The 21,283-nt window shown below is 46.3% G+C and overlaps 1 protein-coding gene across 1 annotated transcript in view; it reads left to right on the top strand.

Moving 5' to 3' along the window:
- Window positions 1-567: 567 nt before the first annotated feature.
- Window positions 568-21,283, top strand: part of STX6 (syntaxin 6) — a 56,090-nt gene continuing 35,374 nt past the window's right edge. The window contains exons 1-2 of the mRNA XM_082264782.1: window positions 568-722; window positions 20,349-20,518. Coding sequence (XP_082120908.1) covers window positions 688-722; window positions 20,349-20,518 — 205 coding nt within the window. The 5' untranslated portion in view covers window positions 568-687. The remainder of the gene's footprint in view (window positions 723-20,348; window positions 20,519-21,283) is intronic.

Below are 21,283 nucleotides of genomic sequence, written 5' to 3'. Positions count from 1 at the left end.
TGTGTACCGTTTGACCATGTGAATAAAGCTTTGGACCCTTTTGAGGAATCCTTGGTGTGCTGATGGCATTTCTACACTCTAATTGTCTACGGTTTCCAGCCGGTGGTCATTGCAGCACCCAGAATTATACCAGCCAATATCAGGAACATGCGTGTGGGGAATATTACCCTTGGACCTGTATGGGTAAACACAGCCCTCCATTGGCGTACACCTCAGTATACCCGTGTGAACGAGGCCTTAGGAGGGTATTTCCAGAAGTGTGAGGAGATTTTCTCTCACTTCCTGTCCTGTTTGCATGACATGAAGAAAAAGGACCTGTTCTCAGTGGGACAAAAATGCATTTTATTATATATAGAGATTTATTATATTCATTGTCTACATGGTGGGGGTATAGTATATGCGTTTTCCCCTCACATCCCTGTACTGTGTGCCATGTCAGTGTGTGGAGGGGAATGTTTCAGTCACACAGGCACAGTGATGAGGGGGCAGGCTGTGTCAGGGGGAGGCCTCATGCTCGGTGTCAGGCGGCCTGGATCACACAGCTCTGTAGACACAGGCAGGCCTGGAAGTGACGTCATTTCGGGGCGTTCCGAGCTGTGTGTTTTGTGCGGGTGTGGGATCTGACCGGGGAATCCCATTGAAGAATTGAAGAGAAGGGCGCCCGGTACCCGGGGGGGTGAGGCAGCCATGTCCATGGAGGATCCGTTCTTCGTGGTGAAGGGGTGAGGAATGGCGGGGAATGGGGGTGCCATGGACGGGGGGGGGTATACAATGTATGAGGTGATCTATACAGGGGCCCTGATATCTGAATGAGCCCCAGCAGGTAGGCCATAGACTTGTATGGCACAGAGGAGTGCTGCTTATCTGTAACAATGGTTTTATTACCAGGTATGCTGTGATTGGCTGGGAGGGGCTCATTCGCACGGTCAGGAAAAGCGCTGCGTTTTGGATGTGTCCAGCAGATAGTTTTATAGTAATCAGTCCGTACCCACATCCAAAAATGTGCGCCGCACTTAGTCGCACACATGAAAAAAAATAGGACACGTCTGCAGATTTTACACGCACAAACGCTACGAGTACTTCAGGGGTTATTTTACACCGGATCTTATGTTCTTGGAGAAAATACGCTTCTAAACGCAGCGCCTTTTTCTCTCCGTGTGAATGTACCCTAAGCCCTCTTTCATGTTGGAATGACGGGTCAAATCGCCTAACAAGTCGCAGCCTATTGCTGGCAATGGCAACGTTCTAATCGGTGCGACGCCAACTTTGCCGCACCGCACAGATTTACAAAAAGTAGTTCATGTGTTTACCCATACAGGTCCAAGCGTAATGTTCTCCACACGCATGTTCCTGATATTGGCTGGTATAATTCTGGGTGCTGTAATGACCACCGGCTGGAAACCGTAGACAATTAAAGTGTAGAAATGTCATCAGCACACCAAGGATTCCTCAAAAGGGTTCAACGCTTTATTCACATGGTGAAACGGTACACATGGTGAAATGTTACCGAGCCACGTAGGGCCCCTTTATCAGGCAAGTGATGGCAAAGTCACTTGTCTGACGGAGGGGCCCTGCTCGGCTCCGAAATGTTGCAGTATGTGTACCATGTGACCATGTGAAACGCACTGCCTTTTTCTCTCCGTGTGAATGTACCCTAAGCCCTCGTTCACGTTGGAGTGACAGGTCAAATCGCCTAACAAGTCGCAGCCTATTGCTGGCAATGGCACCGTTCCAATCGGTGCGACGCCAACTTTGCTGCACCGCACAGATTTGTAAAAGTAGTTTATGCACAACTTTTACCGATTTCAGGTGCGACTTCACAAGACATCTGTGAATGAAGCTGGACAGATGTCTTTCAAGTACCACCTAATATCGCGCTGCTACTTTGAAATGGTGCTACTTCAAGTGAACAATCACGATTTCAGTAGCATCAATGTGAACCAGGGCTAAGACTGAGTTCACACCGCTATCTGCGGATAGTTTGCTGCATTCTGTGCCCGCTAAAAGCTCCCTTCAGGATGCAGAACCACGCCGCAGTATAAGGCCCCTTTCACATAGGGGAGTCCATCGGCGCACTCAGCTCAGCGGGGGATCGATCAGATAGCAGTTCTGTCTCTGCGCTGTATGCAGAGACAGAGCTGTCAGGTCCCCGCTGTTCTCTATGGGGGAATCGGATGGGAACGGACCGTCTGTCCATTCTCATCTGATCCCATCTAATCCGATCCGCTGGACGGATGGAAAATAGGGTTTCCATCCGTCTAGATTTGACAGATCGGATCAGATGTCAGCGGACATGTCTCCCCTGACATCCGATGCCCCATAGAGATGCATGGGGCATCCGTTCAGATCCGCCAAAAAAACAGACAGGCGGATCTGAACTGTCCGCCTGTGTGAAAGGGGCCTTAACGCTTATAAACTGGCTGATTTCCTGCGGCCAGAATGAAGGAGAATCGCTGACCCTGAGCGCACACACTGGCTGCATCCCCAGTCAGCTGTTCTATGTAACTGATCGGGTGATGGGTTACACCAGAACTGCAGTGTCTGATAGCCGCCATCAGTTGCGCACATTGGAGGGGTTCCATAAAGCTGCTGCACCGATTTTCTGGTGTTAGGGCTGGTTCATACCAGAATTGCACAGGAACGCAATCTGCGTTGCCCTGCAGAGTGGGGTGCACCAGATTGTACAAAAAGTACTTTTGAAAAAAATGCATTACACCAAAGCACGTGGTACTGCACTACTGTGCGCGATCTAGTGCCCACACACGCATTGCATTTGCGATGCCGTTAACAGTGTATTGGCATCTGCAGCAGATGAATAAGGCAGTGCGTTTTGAACACCGTGCAGGAAGGACGCATGGAACGCACCTTTCTGGCACTGCATGTAGGTGTGAACCAGCCCTTAAAGGCTTTTATTTTTTTTTTCCATTAAAATAATAAACATAATATACATACCTGCCCAGTTCCTTCTGTTCTCCGGTCCCTTGCCGGTGTTCTATCAGAAAACCATACCCCATCAGAATTCCATACCTCCCTCATTTCCAGTGCGGATCAGCTGTGGCTTCGTCATGCACTAGCTGTAGCCGTGTCACACCTCTTAGTGTGCATGCGCGTAATAGGCAGGGAATTTAGATAACATCGTAACGGATCATGCAAAAGTCCTAGTGCGCATGCGCACCAACGGGTCGGGCAGCGGCATCTCTTATAACAGACATCCATCCTATCTTCATGCCCCACACTGCACCGATCCAACAATGGCACATAGCTATCAAATGGACAGTGGGCATGCGCGTGGGGGTAGGGAATAGGATTGTCCCATTGTCGGGCCGGTGCAGTGTGGGGCAGGGAGATCGTTTGCATGTTTGTTATAAGAGATGCCACGGCCTGACCCGTTGGTGCGCATGCGCACTAGGACTTTTGCCTGACTCGTTGCAATGTTATCAAAATTCCCTACCTAGTCCGCGCATGCGCAGTAGGACTTGTGACGCGGCTACAGCTGATGCATGACGAAGCCACAGCTGATCTGCAACTGGAAATGACGGAGGTATGGTTTTCTGATAGGGTAGGGTATTCTGGCAGAACACCGGCACTGCTGGCTCCTCCCTCCTGTTAATTGCCCCCACAGCAAGCAGCTTGCAATTGGGGCACCCGAACCAAGCCGCTGCTCTGTGTGTCCATTCACACATGGACTTACGGCTTGGCCCCAACCCCTCCATCTCCTTATTGGCTCACTGTCTGTGATTGACAGCAGCAAGAGCCAGTGGTTACTGCTACTGCCAATCAGGAGTGCAAGTCTTCGAAGAGGCAAAGCTATCACTGGATCGAGAGGGGGCTCAGGTAAGTATTAGGGGAGCTGCTGCACACAGAAGGTTTTTTTTACGTATGACGGTAAAAAATCTTATGCCTTTACAAACTTAAAGCCGAAGCAAACCGATCGATTTGATTGTTTCAAAAAAATGGTTATAATTCCCGGCATGCCAGAAATGCTTGCTGTCACATTGGTTGTGCTGTGAACCAAACTGTCAAACCATCCAATGGCTGGTATAACTGATCACATGTGCAGCATCATGGCAGTTGCAGATTAAACAGAGGCCAAGATGGCAGCTTCCTTGGCTGAAAATGAGTGGATTGCTTACTTCCACTTTAAAGTGATCCTAAAGCCTTGTTTTTTTTTTTTTTTTTAACTTTAAACCGGAACTAAACCCGTCAATTTAACGGTTTCAAAAGACAGTTACATTCCAGGAATGACAGGAATGTAATCGTCACATTTGCTTGTGCTTTCAACCAAACTGTCCAACCATCAAATGGCTGGAGTCATACCTGATCACATGTGCAGCACCATGGCAAACAGAGGCTAAGATGGCATCTACTATGGTTGAAAAGTATAGGAGGGTTTAGTTTTGCTTTTAATGCTTTCCCTGAATTAACCACTTCCATCCTGTTGAAGTGGGTATACTAGGATTGTGGTTGAGGCTACAACCATGATACTGGTATCATTCTTTACATTTGGCAATTCCCTACATGGTAAAAGCAATCCTAGCAGCTATACAGACGCTGGATTACTTTTACAGGTGGCAGAAGGGGTCCAAACCCCCTCCCGCAGCTGTCTTTACCAGGCTCTTCCATCTGATCAGGGGAGCCTGGTAAGTATACAACCGGTAGCATTGGCTTTCCCGAAAACAGTAAGAGGAACTGGTGCTCCTCCCACTGTGTGATGTCAGAAACCGGAATCAACAAGGGTTTCAAGCTGTTGCTGGCTTGTCAATCTTGGTTTGATCTGCTACTTTGAAGGTCAGAGGAGAGATCTGGGGGTCTAATAGGCCTGCATTTTGTTTTTCTAGGCCTTACCTTCCAGGCATTTGTCCGGTATCTTCTTCTTTTTTTTTTTTTTTTTTTTCAGGCGGTGATAGGCTTTAATGTAAAAGTGGTCTTAGCAGGTAATTAGCCGATGGATCGCTCTTACATCCTGAGCTTTCCCATTCCACTGGGGAGCCTGGGACTGAAGCTAGCGGTTCCTCCAGCTAATTATAGAGATGACTGAGAAGCGAAACTTCTCTGATCAACCAGAAGTAACGAGTATTTTGTCACTTCCAGTTTTGGTCGAATGTAAACAAGCCATTACCGGCCCGTGCAAGTATCGTATCAAACCTATCTTGGTTTGATCAGATGCTTTTAAAGGCAGAGGAGAGATCTGGGGTCTAATTGATCCCAGATCTCTCAGTAAAGATTACCTGTCACTGCCCATGCTATCACAAGGGATCTTTTTCCTCCCTTGTGATGGCAATTAGGCTCGATTCACACCTATGCATGTAGCTTTTGAGCATTTCTGTAGTGCTTTTTGCTGTGCTTTCCACATTTCTTTTATTAATGCAATTTTACAGCGATTTGCCATTTTTAAATTTTTTTTTATGCTTTTCTGATGGGCAAATTTAAAAATGTAAAATCGCTGAAAAAACGCAATACTTGCATTTTGAATGCGGGTCCATTGAAGTCTATTACATGCAAAACACTGCATTTTGCAGGACAAAAAGTTCCTAACCCTTTCCAAAAACGCAGAGGCACAAAAAAAGCATTGATTTCAACGTGTTTCATAGGAACCCATGTTAAAAAAAATGAAATGCATTTCTGCAAAAAGCATGAAAAATGCATTACTGTGCATGGAGCCTAAAGTTGTAAAAAAAAAAAAAAAAAAAAAAAAAGCACCCCTTTCCCTCCGTGCTCACGCACAAAGGCAAATGCATCGCCGCAAACGTCAAAATGAAAGCAATGATTCTACCACTAGACTTCCTGTGTAACTCTAAACTGGTAACCTGTAGAGGCTTTTAAAACCTCCCCAATGGATAATTTATTGTACCGTAGTTTGTCGCCGTTACACTAGCATCGGCAATTTTAACCACTTAGAGCCGGTTCACATAGGCGCGACCCGACTTTGCACCGCGACCTCGGAGCGGCATGCACGGACTTCATATCATTGAAGTCAATGCAGGTCGCTCCAGGTCGCCCCAAAGTAGCTCAGGACCCTTTTTCTAAGTCGGAGCGACTTGTGTCGCTCCTATTAGAACGGGTCCTGTGCTAATCTATGGCAGGCGACGCAAGGCGACTTGTCAGGCGACCAGGTCACCTGACAAGTCGCCCCAGTGTGAACCGACTCTAAAGCCCCAGGCCTATTTCAGACACTTTTTGTTTACAAGTTAAAATCAGTATTTTTTCCTACAAAACTACTTAGAACCCCCAAACATTATAGATATATTTTTAGCAAAGACTATGGAGAATAAAATGGCGGTCATTGCAATATTTTTTGGCACGCGGTATTTGCGCAGCGGTCTTTAAAGCGCCATTTTTTTTGGGAAAAATTACGAAAAATCACATTTCACTGCATTTAAAAAAAAATTAAACAGTAAAGTTAGCCCATTTTTTTGCATATTGTGAAAGATGATGTCACGCAGAGTAAATAGATACCCAACATGTTACGGTTTAAAATTGCGCACACCCGTGGGATGTCGACAAACTACGGTCAATAGAGATCTCAATAGGCAACGCTTTAAATTTTTTTAACGGTTACCAGTTTAGAGTTAGAGTGTAGCTCTTTTTTTTTTTTTAATTATTGCCCACCCTCTGGCGATCGCGGCGATACCTCACATGTGTGGTTTGAACAGCGATTTCATTTGCGGCCCGACTTCCATATGCGTTTTCTTTCGTGCGCGAGCTAACGACGATGGGGGCGGCTAAAAATGTTTTTTTCCTATTTTTTATTTATTTATTTTTTTTTTTTTAACATTATCACAGTTTTAAAAAAAAAAAAAAATCTGATCACTTTTATTGCTGTCACAAGCAATGTAAACATCCCTTGTGACAGTAATATGCAGTGACAGGTACTCTTTATGGAGGGATCGAGGGTCTAAAAGACCCTAGACCCCTCCACTACACTTCAATGTATTCAAAATGCCAAAAACGGCATTTTTGAATACACTGTTTTTTTAAATTTGCCGCCTTTAGCAGCAGAGTAACCGGGACGTGAGGTCATGGACGCCGCCTCCAGGTTACGTCATCGGAGACCCGATCGAAGCCGCTTCCGGCTTTGATCGGGACTCCATCCAGCTGGCGGACGTGCCGGCTGGGTGCTCGGGTCTCCTGGTGGGACGGGAGACCCGGGCAAAGCCACGGAAGGCGACGGGGGGGCGTCCCCTCCCGTTCGCCGGGGTAACGACCGAGCGGCTCCCAAGCCACATCGGTCGTTACCGCCGGAAGGCCGACCGCCGGCTCTAAACAACGGTACCGGGACGGTGTCTCTAGCTAGAGGCATCACCCCGGTATAACCACGCAAATTTTTGCCGACGTAGCCCTACGTCACTTTGCGTTAAGTGGTTAAAGTGTGAAATGTTAGATATCTTTTTACTTAGCGAAAGATCCTCTTTTATATTTTAACAAAAGAACTGGATATTATTTTGTGTTTGTGTGCACTAAAAAGTGTATTTATCCCAAAAAAATTGCATTTGAAAAAACGTTGCCTAAATACTGCATGATGTAAACAATTGCAACACCCACCATTTTATTCTTTTGGGCCTCTGCTTTAAAAACAATATACAATGTTTGGGGTTCAAAGTAATTTTCTAGCAAAAAAAATGTAGATGTTTACATGAATGTGAGAAGTGTCAGAATTGGTCGGGGGCTGAATTGGTTACAGTCCCTTTTACACATGTGAATGGGGCCATTAGAAAATACATGTGAGAGACCCAGGGGGGTTCCCAGCGACTAGCTGCAGAAAGCAACCCCACTGAAAGCAATGGAAGGCTGACAGCCCCATCAGCTAATCATGGCTGTTCATCTGAGCAGTTACAGTATCTCACAAAAGTGAGTACACCCCTTAAATTTATTTAAATATTTTATTATACCTTTTCATGTAACAACACTAAAGAAATGACACTTTGCTACAATGTAAAGTAGTGAGTGTACAGCCTGTATAAGTGCCAGTTCACACCAACGCGGCACGACTTCGGGGGCGACCTGTGAAGTTGCGTGCGGCGCGACTTGCACGAACTTCACAGAATGAATGTCTATGCAAGTCGCCTCCAGGTCGCCCCAAAGTAGTACAGGAACCTTTTTCTAAGTCGGAGCGACTTGTCTTGCTCCTATTAGAACGGTTCCTGCACCACACAATGGACTGCGACTTTTCAGGCTGACAAGTCGCCAGACAAGTCGTATTAGTGTGAATGGGCTCTTACAGTGTATATTTGCTGTCCCCTCAAAATAACAATGAATAAGCACATGGTGTGAAACGCGTTTGCTGCTATCCTGTTTGTCTTGCTACATGTCGATGTTGGACTTTTTGATTTGAAGAAATAAAACTCAAGTTTCTACTTTCCTGAGACTGGAAGTGCCGCTTTCTTTCTACATGCATATGGCCCTCAAAATAACAACACAGCCATTAATGTCTAATGGGCAGGCTGAATGTATTAAGTTGATTGAAGTTGGTCACTAGTTATGACCACTGTCCAATCCCAGTGGGGACGGCTTCCCCCCCTGACCGCTTTCACCCCCCATCTTGGAGAAGACAATTGCTCAGCAGGAGGGATTTCCCTGTCAACACAGTCTGTGTTGATGGGGGAATTGTGCAAATTTCTTTCCTTCAACCCGTGGTCTATGGCCTGCCTTACTGCACTGTGCCTGAGAAAGCTGCAGCTCTCATATAGTATGGTGATCCTGCCATTTACCATCCCTTTCCTCTCCTCTTGTCCATTCACAGAACTCCATGTATTCTGTGAACAAGTTAGAGGGTTAGGGAGAAGAAGAGGGGGGGTGAGAGAAGGGTAATCAAGAGGTGCAGATCGAACCATTCTGGGCTCCCCTCTATTGTCAGAAATTCGAATCCTTCCTCACTCTGCTAAAAAAAATCTCATTACTTCCTGTCCTAGCAGGAAATGAGAGGACGTCTCCCCAATAAGACTAGAATCACACTGTCATGTTTTGTGTGGCTCGTGATTGCGGGGCACAGCAGCCTATTTTGATTGAATTGGCTGCTGTACATGCAGGAAAACGCAGGGAAAAGGTCCCTGCACCTTTTTGGCATGGCAGTTGCTCAGACAGACATAGTGTTTTTGCACTACGCAGTTTCCCGCACCCAAAAACGTATTGCTTTTAAAGATGCTTGGGGGTGCCATTAGCAAGAATGGTACCCCCACACATTTGCATAAAAGCAGTGCTTTTGGGCTGCCTGCGGGCGCTTGCAGGTGTGGTATTATGTTGATTTACACGCTTTCTCACACCTGCAACAGAGTTAACCTGGCCTAGGAACACAAAAAAAGGAAAATAAATAAAAATAGCCTGCAACCTTTCCCTAATCCATCCAGAACAAAGTAAAACAATTTGTCTGGAGTTGTGCTTTAACTTTGATGTATCTCTAAACTCTGGCAGTTGCCCCACCCCCATCTCAGAGCCCGAAGCAGAAGCCCTGTAGGGTGGCATTGGGCTATGGGATGACAAACAAGGGGGCGGGGGCACAGTTGATGTGGAGGATTCCTGGACATGGGCATTCAGGCTCAGAGAGCTAACTGGAAATGATTTACTTCCAAAGATACTGCCAGAAAGGCCTACTGATTGTTCGTTTCTGTGGCACTACAGGTAAACAATAAAAAACGCTGCTGATATCATAGCTAATGTGATATAATAAGATAGTATTTATACCTAATTTCAACCGGTGAGGAAAGAATAGTGAGAGCTGGCTCTGATGGTTATATGTGCAGACATCAATGCTGTCATTAATACTCAGTCCCTGGAACTGGTATGCAGCAAGTAGAGATGGGCTCAAGGTCCTAATCCCAACCAACCTGCCTGATCCCACCAGGGAGCCGACACTGCACACCGCTAATCACAGGCAGGGAGACATTTCCCAGTCTGCACAGATCTGGAAATGTCTCGCTGCCTGTGATTAGCGGTATGCAGTGTCTGCTTCCAGGCGGGATCAGGCAGGTAGGTTGGGACTGTTCTATCGAATAGTGCAGATTGTCGGATAATGCCTCTGATGATCTGCACATGCGCAGATGGTCTGAGGCATTATCCATCAATCAGAAAAGCGCTGAGGGAGAATGTAATTGTCAGATTCTGCCTGGCTGTCTGCTCATGCGTGCAAATTGACCGATCACGTGACAGGCAGATTTGGGTGTGTTGCAGGGCAGGTTTTGGTGTGTCAAAGTGTGTATTTGAAGCCAGGCAGAATATGATGATTACATTCTCCCTCTGCGCTTTGCTGATCATCAGATAATGCCTTTGACGATCTGCGCATGCGCAGTGTTGTCATATCAGCTGATCGGAAGATCCGCCGGAGTGACTTTAAGTATTGCGCATACGTAGATCGCCAGAGGCATTATCCGACCATCTGCACTATTCGATCTAAAAAGAACTACGACCCTGAACATGCCTGAGCCCATCTCTAGAGCCAGTGAGGTATAAAAGCACAGTTTAAAAATAAACAATAAGGAGAACCAGTTTCTCTGTCGCTCATTGACAGACGTAGTCCTCTTGATTAATATCAGATTGGGTTATGCTGCCCTCTACAGGAGTAGGACTAGGCAGAAGGAAAAACGTTCTGGCCACACCTTAGGGGCAGTCCCAGAGGGTATATCCTCTTCCTGTCTGCTGCAGGAAATCAGTTTTTTTCTGTCTAGTCAGGAGAGCGAGCGGACCAGGGAGTCTCTGGTCTGGTGTCTTCGGTCTCCGATGCTCAGCCAGGGGAATTCATTCTTCCAATATACTGGACGATTGTCACCACGGATGCCAGTCTATCCGGGTGGGGAGGAATTCTCGGTCAATTATCTGCTCAGGGGCTTTGGTCCCTGGAAGAGTCCAGGTTACCGATAAATGTATTGGAACTAAGAGCGATCAGACTTTGTCTGATGCATTGGATCGAGCAGCCCCGGGGCAGCCCGGTGCGGATCCAGTCGGACAATGCCACAGCAGTGGCTTATGTCAATCATTTAGGGGGCACCAGGAGTGTCCTGGCGGCCATAGATGTGGCCAGCATTCTTCGTTGGGCGGAACGATTGTTCCAGCTCTCTCTGCGGTATTCATTCCGGGGATGAATTGGCAGGCAGATTATCTCAGCCGTCAGATTCTGCATCAAGGGGAATGATCTCTTCATCAAGAGGTATTCCACCAACTGTGCCTCCGTTGGGGCACCCCGAATGGGATCTGTTGGCATCTCGGCTCAACAGGAAAGTGCGGAGGTTTGTGGCTCGCTCCCACGATCCTCTAGCAGACACCGCAGACATGCTGATCGCCCCGTGGGGGCAGTATCAGCTACTGTATGCCTTCCCTCCTCTCAAGTTACTGCCGAAGCTTCTTCGCAGGATAGAGGTGGAGGGAATCCCAGTTATCCTGGTAGATCAGGACTGGTCTAGTCGGGCTTGGTACGCCGACCTGGTCAGGCTCGTCGCAGACGTTCCTTGGCGACTTCCTCTTAGGAAGGATCTGCTATCGCAGGGACCGATCTTCCATCCTGCTTTACGATCGCTGGCTTTAACGGCCTGGCTATTGAAACCCAGGTGCTGAAGGACAAGGGATTGTCAGCTTCAGTTATTCCTACTCTAGTTAAAGCTAGAAGAGCGACTTCCAGAAAGATTTATCATCGCACATGGAAGTCTTAGATTGCGTGGTGTGAATCCCTTGGGTTCCCTCCACGTTGTTATTCGGTGGGCCGAATATTGGCCTTTCTGCAACAGGGGGTTGAGTAGAAGCTGGCCTTGAGTGCTATCAAGGGTCAGGTTTCAGCATTAGCAATCTTCTTTCAGAAGCTTTTTGGCTATTCATTCCTTGGTGCGGAATTTCATCCAGGGGGTGCGACACCTGGCTCCGCCAGTGCGCGCGCCTTTACCACCCTGGGATCTTAATTTGGTACTGTCGGTTATTCAGAAACCTCCCTTTGAAAATATCAGGGAGATTCCCTTGCTTACTTTTTCCCAGAAGGTGGTCTTCTTGGTGGCTATCACTTCTGCACGCAGGGTGTCAGAACTGGCCGCATTATCCTGTTGTTCCCCATATCTGGTGGTTCATAGGGATAAGGTTGTTCTTCGTCCGAATCCATCCTTCCGTCCTAATGTGGTTTCAAAGTTTCATTTGAATGAGGACATGGTATTGTCTTCCCTGTGTCCTAAGCCCAGTCATCCTCGAATTCGCGTTGCATTCCTTGGATGTAGTTCGGGCGATCAGGGTATACTTGAATACTACGGATTCATTTCGTAATACGGAATCACTGTTTGTGATCACGGATGGCCCTAAGAAGGGGTTGCCTGTTTTTCTTCCGCGACCATCTCTAGATGGATCAGACAGACGGTGGTATAGGCTTATTCTATTTAAGGGTCGGGATCCCCCGTTCCCTGTTAAGGCGCACTCTACGCGGGCGCTTAGTGTTTCCTGGACCTTCCGCCATCAGGCGTCAGTGGTTCAGGTTTTCAAGGCGACTACTTGGTCGTCGGTTCATACCTTTACAATATTGTATAAGGTTTATGTGATGGCATCGTCAGATGCCTCTTTTGGCCGCAAGGTTCCTGCAGGCCGCTGTTTGAGGAGACTGTTGGTCTACCTCGAGGGTTTGTTGGGTAGGTCTCATCTGTTTGCTCGATGAGTCCCTTGATACTTCTGGTTGGCTCCGGTTGGGCCTTCTGGATTTTGATTTCTGTTCCCACCCCTCATTTGTGGCACTGCTTTGGGACGTCCCAATCTGATATTAATCAAGAGGACTACGTCTGTCAATGAGCGACAGAGAAAAATAGATTTTTGTAAGATCTTACCGTAAAATCCTTTTCTCTTAGCTCATTGACAGACGTAGTACCCGCCCCTCTACTGTTGAGTTGGGTTGGGTTAAATTCTCTGACACTGCTTTGTGACAGAACTGATTTCCTGCAGCAGACAGGAAGAGGATATACCCTCTGGGACTGCCCCTAAGGTGTGGCCAGAACGTTTTTCCTTCTGCCTAGTCCTACTCCTGTAGAGGGCAGCATAACCCAATCTGATATTAATCAAGAGGACTACGTCTGTCAATGAGCTAAGAGAAAAGGATTTTACGGTAAGATCTTACAAAAATCCATTTTTTTCCTTAAAGCCTGTTTGACATGGGCTTTAGCTTGTATAAGCGCAGTGCTAAAAGTAAGCTTTTACAAAGTATTTGCAGAGCTATTGAAGCTTTTAAAATACCATTCAGCTCCAGTTTGTAAATGATGAACAGATATTTTAAAAGGAGTGCTATTGATTGTCACTTTAAACCAGCTGCTAGCAGGCTTCAGCACTTCTAGAAGCGTGTTGAAAGCCTACTAACAGCTTGTTCAAGTAATTGTAAAGTCTTGCTGTTTTTTTTTTTTTAAATAACAAACATGTTATACTTGCCTCCTCTGTGCAGTTGGCTTTGCACAGAGCAGCCCGGATCCTCCTCTTTTTGGGTCCCTCTTTGCTGCTACCAGCCCCTCACTTCTGTTGAGTGCCCCCACAGCAAGCAGCTTCCTATGGGGGCACCCAAGCTGACCTGCAGCTCTTTTTGTCCATTCAGACACAGAGCTGCTGTTCAGCCCCGCCCCCTCTCTTTCCAGATTGGCTGACTGACTTTGATTGACAGCCATGGGAGCCAATGGTGCTGCGGCTGTGTCTCATCCAATCAGGATGGAGAGTCCCAGACGGCCGAGGGACTCGTGGACATTGCTGGATAGAGATTGGGGTTCAGGTAAGTATTAGGGGTGCTGGGGAGGCTACTACACACAGAAGGCTTTTTATTGTATTGCATACAATGCATTAAGATAAAAAAAAACCTTCTGCCTTTACAACTCCTTTAAAAGTGGCAATCAACACTTCCATTAGGATTGGTGTTCAACGTTTACAAACTGTAGCTGAATGGTACTTTAAAATCTTAAACAAATCTTGCTGATAACTCTCCAAATACTTTGTAAAAGCTTGCTGTTCACACTGCCCTTATACAAGTTGAAGCCTGTTGGGAACAAGCCCTAGGGAGTGCTCTGATAGTCATTTAGGCCCCTTTCACACGAGCGATCCGATCAGATCCGCCTGTCAGTTTTTTAGGCGGATCTGATCCCCCATGCACCCCTATGGGGCAGCGGATGTCAGCGGAGATATGTCCGCTGACACCCGCTGCCATCCGCATCCGATCCTGTCCGTGAAATCAGGACAGATGGAAACCCTATTTTCCATCCGTCCATGGGATCAGATCGGATGAGAGCAGTCAGGCGGTCCGTTCTCATCTGATTCCCCCATAGAAATGCATTGGGCTCTGACACCTCCCTCTCCGCACACAGAGCGGAGAGGGAAATGTCACCTGTCTGCTCAGCAGGGGATCTGTGTTTACGATCCCCTGCTGAGCAGCACGGATCCTCCTAGGCGGACCGTGTGAAAGAGCCCTAAGGCTCCATTCACACTTGTGGGGCTTATCATGCAACTTTGGACATCAAAGTTGCATGACAAGTCGTTAACCATGTTTTCCAATGATAACCATTCATATATGTGCGACTTTAATTTGCAGCGACTTCAGAGTAGTTCATGCACTACTTTTGCAACTTAAGGGCCAAAAACTTGATTGTTAACCCTCAAACGTTGCATGAAAGATGTACCTGAATGTTACCCAATGCAATAGTTGTCCTTTATCACTGGTAAAAGTCAGTCATATCCAAGTCGCACCCATCCAAAGTTGCGCTCCAAAGTCGGCGCAACTTTGGAGTTGTACAAGTGTAAACTGGGCCTTATGGAGGCTTTGGAGAAGCGGTGAAGCAGCAAGAAAGTGACATGGGGTATAATTTAGGATGCAAAGCAGTGCAAACCTGAACAGTGTGTACAGGGCTGAAAGGTAACTCATTTTGTTTTTTAGTAATGGTTGCTCTGATTGGCTTTCAGAGTTCTTGAAAAGCGCAGGTCAAATCCCACAATTAGAAGGAAGTGTAAATGAGGCCTTAGACACTTTCATTCACGATACTCCATGCAGCACATATTTAGATAATACACTGCTCAAAAAAATTGAAGGAACACATTGAAAACACATCCGATTTTAATGGGGAGAAATGTCATGCTGGATATCTATACTGATATGGACTGGGTAATGTGTTAGGAATGAAAGGATGTCACATCAATTGATTAAAATTAAAACTATCAACCTACAGAGGGCTGAATTTAAAGCGGTTGTATCCCGCTTTTTGACACTTTTACCTACAGGTAAGCCTATAATAAGGCTTACCTGTAGGTACAAATAATATCTCCTAAACCGGCACGGTTTAGGAGATATTTACAGTGCATGCAGCCGCTCGCGCGAGCGGCGCATGCGCTCTGAAGGTCCGGGGGGACCTTCAATTAAGTTGCCGGGAGCTTTCCGGAAAAATCACTCCCGCGCGCATGCGCGGGAGTGACGTCATCGCGGCTCTGGCCAATCAGCGAGCTGGAGCCGTCTCTTCCGGCCAATCAGCGCGCCGGAGCCGCCGAACCCCGAAGAGACGACGAGGGATCATGGCAGCGCCCGCATCGATGTCCGGGGGTCCGTGTCGGGGCTTCGTTTTAAGGTAAGTTAAACATAATGGGCTAGTATGCGATGCATACTAGCTCATTATGCCTTTGTCTTGCAGGTTTTTTTTTTTGTTTTTTTTTTATAGGGTTTACAACCGCTTTAAAGACGCCTCGAAAATCAAAATGAAAAAATGATGCAGCAGGCTAGTCTTATTTTGTTAAAATGTCATTTCTGCAACTCAAAATGGTACTCAGTAGTGTGTATGGCCCCCATGTGCTTGTATGCATGCCTGACAATGTCAGGGCTTACTCCTAAGGAGACGACGGATGGTGTCCTGGGGTATTTCCATTTTCCTCCCAGAACTGGACCAGGGCATCACTGAGCACGTGAACAGAGGTGCAACCTGGCGGAATTGGATGGACTAAAAAATAATGTCCCAGAGGTGTTCTATTGCATTAAGGTCAGGCGAGTGTGGGGGCCATTCAATGGTATCAATTCATTCACCCTCCAGGAACTGGCTGCATACTCTCGCCACATGAGGCTGGGCATTGTTGTGCACCAGGAGGAACCCAGGACCTACTGCACCTGTGTAGGGTCTGACAATGGGTCCAAGGATTTCATCCCAATACCTAATGGCAGTCAGGGTGCCATTGTCTAACCTGTACAGGTTTGTGGGCCCCTCCATGGCTATGCATCCTCTGACCATCAATGACCCACCACCAAACTGGTCATGCTGAATGATGTTAAAGGCAGCATAACATTCTCCACGGTTTCTCTAGACCTTTTCACATCCGTCACATGTGCTCAGGGTGAACCTGCTCTCGTCTGTGAAAAGCACAGGGCACCAGTGGCAGACCTGCCGATTCTGGTGTTCAATTGCAAATGCTAATTGAGCTCCACGGTGCTGGGCAGTGAGCACAGGGCCCACTAGAGGACATCGGTCTCTCAGGCCACCCTCATGAATTCTGTTTCTGATTGTTTGGTCAGAGACATTCACACCAGGGGCCTGCTGGAGGTCATTTTGTAGGGCCCTGGCAGTGCTCATCCTGTTCCTCCTTGCACAAAGGAGCAGATACAGGTACTGCTGATGGGTTAAGGACCTTCTATGACCCTGTGCAGCCCTCCTGGAATCTCCTCCATGCTTTTGAGACCTTGCTGGGAGACAGCAAACCTTCTGGCAATGGCACGCTTTGATGTGCCATCCTGGAAGAGTTGGACTGCCTGTGCAACCTCTATAGGGTCCAGGTATTGCCTCATGCTAGTAGGAGTGACACTGACCCTAGCCAAATGCAAAACTAGTGAAAAGCAGTCAGAAAAAAAGGAGTAGGGAAAAAATGTCAGTGGCCTCCACCTGTAAAACATTCCTGCTTTGGAGGTTGTTTCATTGTTGCCCATCTAGTGCACCTGTTGTTAATTTCATTAACACCAAAGCAGCTGAAACTGATTAACGACACCCTCTGCCACTTAACTGACCAGATCTAGGAGTTTAATTGACTTGATGCTATACTCTGATTAAAAAGTGTTCCTTAAATTTTTTTTAGAGCAGGGTAGTTGGAGAGCTCCTATTAATGAGTACATGGTTTTAGGGCTCGTTCACACCAGCCTGGTGTCCATTGTGTAGTGGCAGTGCTTTGCATTGCTACAACGCAAGGTGCTATTTACTTTTTTCTTTATTGAAATGTCAAATAGAGATGCTTTGTTCAAGTGTACATGCTGCAGTGCAGTGACATGTAATGATTTATGCTGCATAAGGCCAGGTTGATCCTGGTGAGCTGCGTTTTGCACGCACCATGGGTGTACGCGCAGCTTACCACGTGTTTTTAGTCGCAGTCCCATTGACTTCTATTAGGTTCACCTTTTCTGAAAGTACAACAAAAGTGCTGCATCTTTGGTGCGTTTTCAGAGAACAAGGCAAAAACACACTTCCTAAGAGCCGGTTCACACTGAGGCGATCCGACTTCGGGGGGCAACCTGTGAAGTCGTGTGCACCGCGACTTCGGCGCAACTTGCAGGGACTTCACATAATGGAAGTCTATGCAAGTCGCTTCCAGGTCGCCCCAAAGTAGTACAGGACCCTTTTCTAAGTCGGAGCGACTTGTGTCGCTCCTATTAGAACGGGTCCTATACTACTCAATGGACCGCGACTTGTCATGGCTGACAAGTCGCGCTAGTCTGAATGGGCTCTAATAGAAGTCAATGGGACCATGGCTAAAAATTAGTGTAAACAGCACACGAACCGTGCATACATCTGCGCTGCTGCCAAAATGCTAGCATAGAATGACAAAAGTGATCCAAGTGCGCTGGGGTTGTACTCCTAGGACGGGAATGTTCTTGTGTTGATGAGTTTTGTCTGGATGACAGGTACTGAAGTTGTTCCATGTGTTCCGCAACGCCAAAAAGTAAAACGGTACCCTATGATGCTCATTGTAAGGTGATATGACTGATAGAATCCCTGTTGCTGGTTAGCCTCTCCTACAGAGATATAGGTTTCTTTTGTTTGCTACCTTGTGTGAAGCACACCCCCTGTGATTTTTATGGTGTACAGTACATTGTCCTGGGAATTTTCGCTAATTTGTCAAGTGGCGGCCTGCAGTTGTTTAATAGCCCTACAATACTATGAAATGTGTGCACAAATGATGCTGTAAATCTAAATTGGGAGGTGTGAACTGGTGGAATGAATTTCTTTTATTTTAAGTGCAGAGGAAGGATGTGTCTATTTGGGAAATTATTTCTATTTAAGAGCCGGTTCACACTGAGGCGACACGACTCCTTACTACTTCGGAGGCGACTTGTGCATTACATTGCACCACGACTTCGGAGCGACTTGCAGGGACTTCACATAATGGAAGTCTATGCAAGTCGCTCTGAGGTCGCCCCAAAATAGTACAGGACCCTTTTTCTAAGTCGGAGCGACTTGTGTCGCTCCTATTAGAACGGGTCCTGTAGCGCTCAATGGACCGCGAGGGAGCGCGACTTGTCAGGCTGACAAGTCACCTGACAAGTCTCGCTAATGTGAACCGGCTCTTAGTGTTAAAGAGGTTGTAAACTCGTTTAAAAATATTTTTTTTTTTTTTACAACCTGCAAGAGAAAGACATAATGAGCTAGTATGCATCGCATACTAGCTCATTATGAAATACTTACCTTAGAACGAGCCCCCGCCGTGCCGCTCTCTTACCTGTATGACGGGCGACATGACATGTCGCCCGTCTTCCGGGATCGCGGCATCCGGTCATCTGATTGGCCGGAGCCGCGGTGACGTCACTCCCGCGCACGCGCGCGGGAGCCGACGGTCACGGCACGGGGCTCTGAAGGAACGGCACGATCAGCCGTTCCTTCAGAGCGCATGCGCCAGTGACGTCACTGGCTGCATTAAAGGTAAATATCTCCTAAACGGTGCAAGTTTAGGAGATATTTACAGTACCTATAGGTAAGCCTTATCATAGGCTTACCTATAGGTACAACTTCCTGAGGAGGGTTTACTTCCTCTTTAAAGTATAAATAAAGTGGAGAAGGATTAGAACCCATGTCGGGTTTTATTGCTGACTATGCCCCAGTTAAGAAGATTCATCCTCTCTATTTGTCCTGTTTATCGTCAACGTTAAAAGTGAAAGTAAAATAAAATCCCAAATTTTGGGTTGTCCCCAAAAAGTAAATTTTCTAATGGAGACACTAGTTCTAGTGACTTGGGACCCAAGGAATCCTCTTAAATTGTATTGATGTCCTCTCACTTCCTGTTTGGCTATGGGACAGGAAGTGATAGGAAATCCCTGCAATAGGACACAGATGGCCAGAAAAAAAAAAAAAATCTGACGGGTTATGACCCTCTCTTGCTTTATCCAAAGTGAAAAAAAAAAAAATTGCGTTTTTGTTCTACTTTGTGTTTAATTGCATACTTGTGTTGCTAGAACCACCACGCAGTGTAGGTTATGGTCAGAATTCCCTGTAATTGGTGTATTGTGGGGCTGCCATATTTCAATACTTCAGGCAAAGAGAGAGAAAACTCCTCACTCAATCAGCTTTGTGCTACAAGCATTAAGCTGGATACACACTATACAATTTTCTTTTAGACTTGCCAAAATCGTATAATATGAGGTCAGACCTAAACACTTTCAATTTGTATGCAATTAGGCAGGCCCTTGCACTACATAGTTGAAGGTAAATCTAATGGAAATCTGCCAACAAAAGTTGTATAGTGTGTATCCAGCTTTAGTCTACAGCCAACGATGGGAAAGAAGGGGATGGTCAACATCACACACCATATAACCAGTTCACCATACCTTGGCAGGATTTATTTCTTGGTAGCGTCAAGATGAATTACAGGAGGTAGTTGTTTGGGCTGAGCTTGTCACCAGAAATCTAAAACATAATAGATGACCTACTGCATATTTTTATTATGCACGGCCTAGTTCATTTATTTTGCCATTACGACACACTGGTCTCAGTCCAGCCTCGAGTCAGGCTTTCTATGCCATTTCCTTCACATTGCATTATACATTTTGTTCAAGCTGTTTGTTCCCCCAAAGTGCTTTGGCTGTATTTGATTTCCTCCTAACCACATACTCCAACATTGTTCATCTGTTGAGCAATTTGACTTTTATGGTCAGAGAGCAGCTTAGGCCAAGAACCGGGTACCTACCTGGACCACAAACTACACTCTGGCGAGGAAAACACACTTTATTCTCTTTTTTTTGGTTGAAATAATATCTGTATACCTCAGTCCAGCACTATCATACCCATCTCAGACTTTGATATATATTCAGTAACACCATGTTTGAATCTGGCCATGTGAGGTCATATGTGGCAAGATATTTACCTACTGTGGTCATGTGCTGACACCTACTTGGCTCCTTTTATTTTGTTTTTCAGGGAAGTCCAGAAAGCAGTGAACACAGCACAGGGTCTGTTTCAGCGATGGACAGATCTTCTTCAGGATCCTTCTATTGCTACCCGGGAGGAGCTGGACTGGACTACAAATGAACTACGTAACAACCTGAGGAGCATTGAGTGGGACCTTGAGGACCTCGATGAGACAATAAATATCCTTTTATAGTTGGGGCCTTATGTAAAGTGCTGGCAGTGCAGCCATGGAATCCCAGTTCATTCTGATCAGGAAAAGTTTCAACACCATGTTGGAATTTTTTATGTTTGCCTGGTCTAATCTTGTCCTATCCACAGCTCTTCATATTGATAGGCCAAAAGGAAGGGGACAGGGGATTACCCTGTGAAGGTTCAGACGGGATAATGGTCATACCTAGCCTACAAACCTAAAATCATTATCCAAAGAAGCTGGATCAGGCAAACATACTTGACTAATTAAAAATAAAAAAAAAAACATGAAAAATGCTGTTGTTGCCCACAGCAACTAGCCAATTTCCAAATACTTTTGTACTGTTTCCTTTGAACAGGCTAGTGAAAACAGATGTCTGACATTTTACTTTGTCAGCTTAGTTGCCAGTACTCCATGTACTTTTTCCAGACACTGCACAGACCAAGCATAAATCAAGCTGCAATAATGTTCCATTCACTACATGGGAAATGTGTACAGAAAAAGTGCTGTGTTCAGTAAATCGTGCTTTAAGGCCACATAAATGGCATTCACTATCTGTCAAAGCATAGTACAGTGCATTACAGATAGGTGTAAAGTATCACGTTGGAAAGGCACCAATAGATCCAGATATCCGCTTAAAGAGTAACTCCACTTTTGTCGAGGAAAAAAAAGATTCCCCTCTGGATGATTGATGTATGTTACAAGGATTTTGACAAACTTTGTTGCAGATTCCTACGTTTTTATTCTGAAGAAA

Source organism: Pelophylax lessonae (assembly GCF_965119305.1).
Source record: "Pelophylax lessonae genome assembly, chromosome: 8".
Lineage (NCBI taxonomy): Eukaryota > Metazoa > Chordata > Amphibia > Anura > Ranidae > Pelophylax > Pelophylax lessonae.
This window is presented reverse-complemented; position numbering and strand designations above follow the sequence as displayed.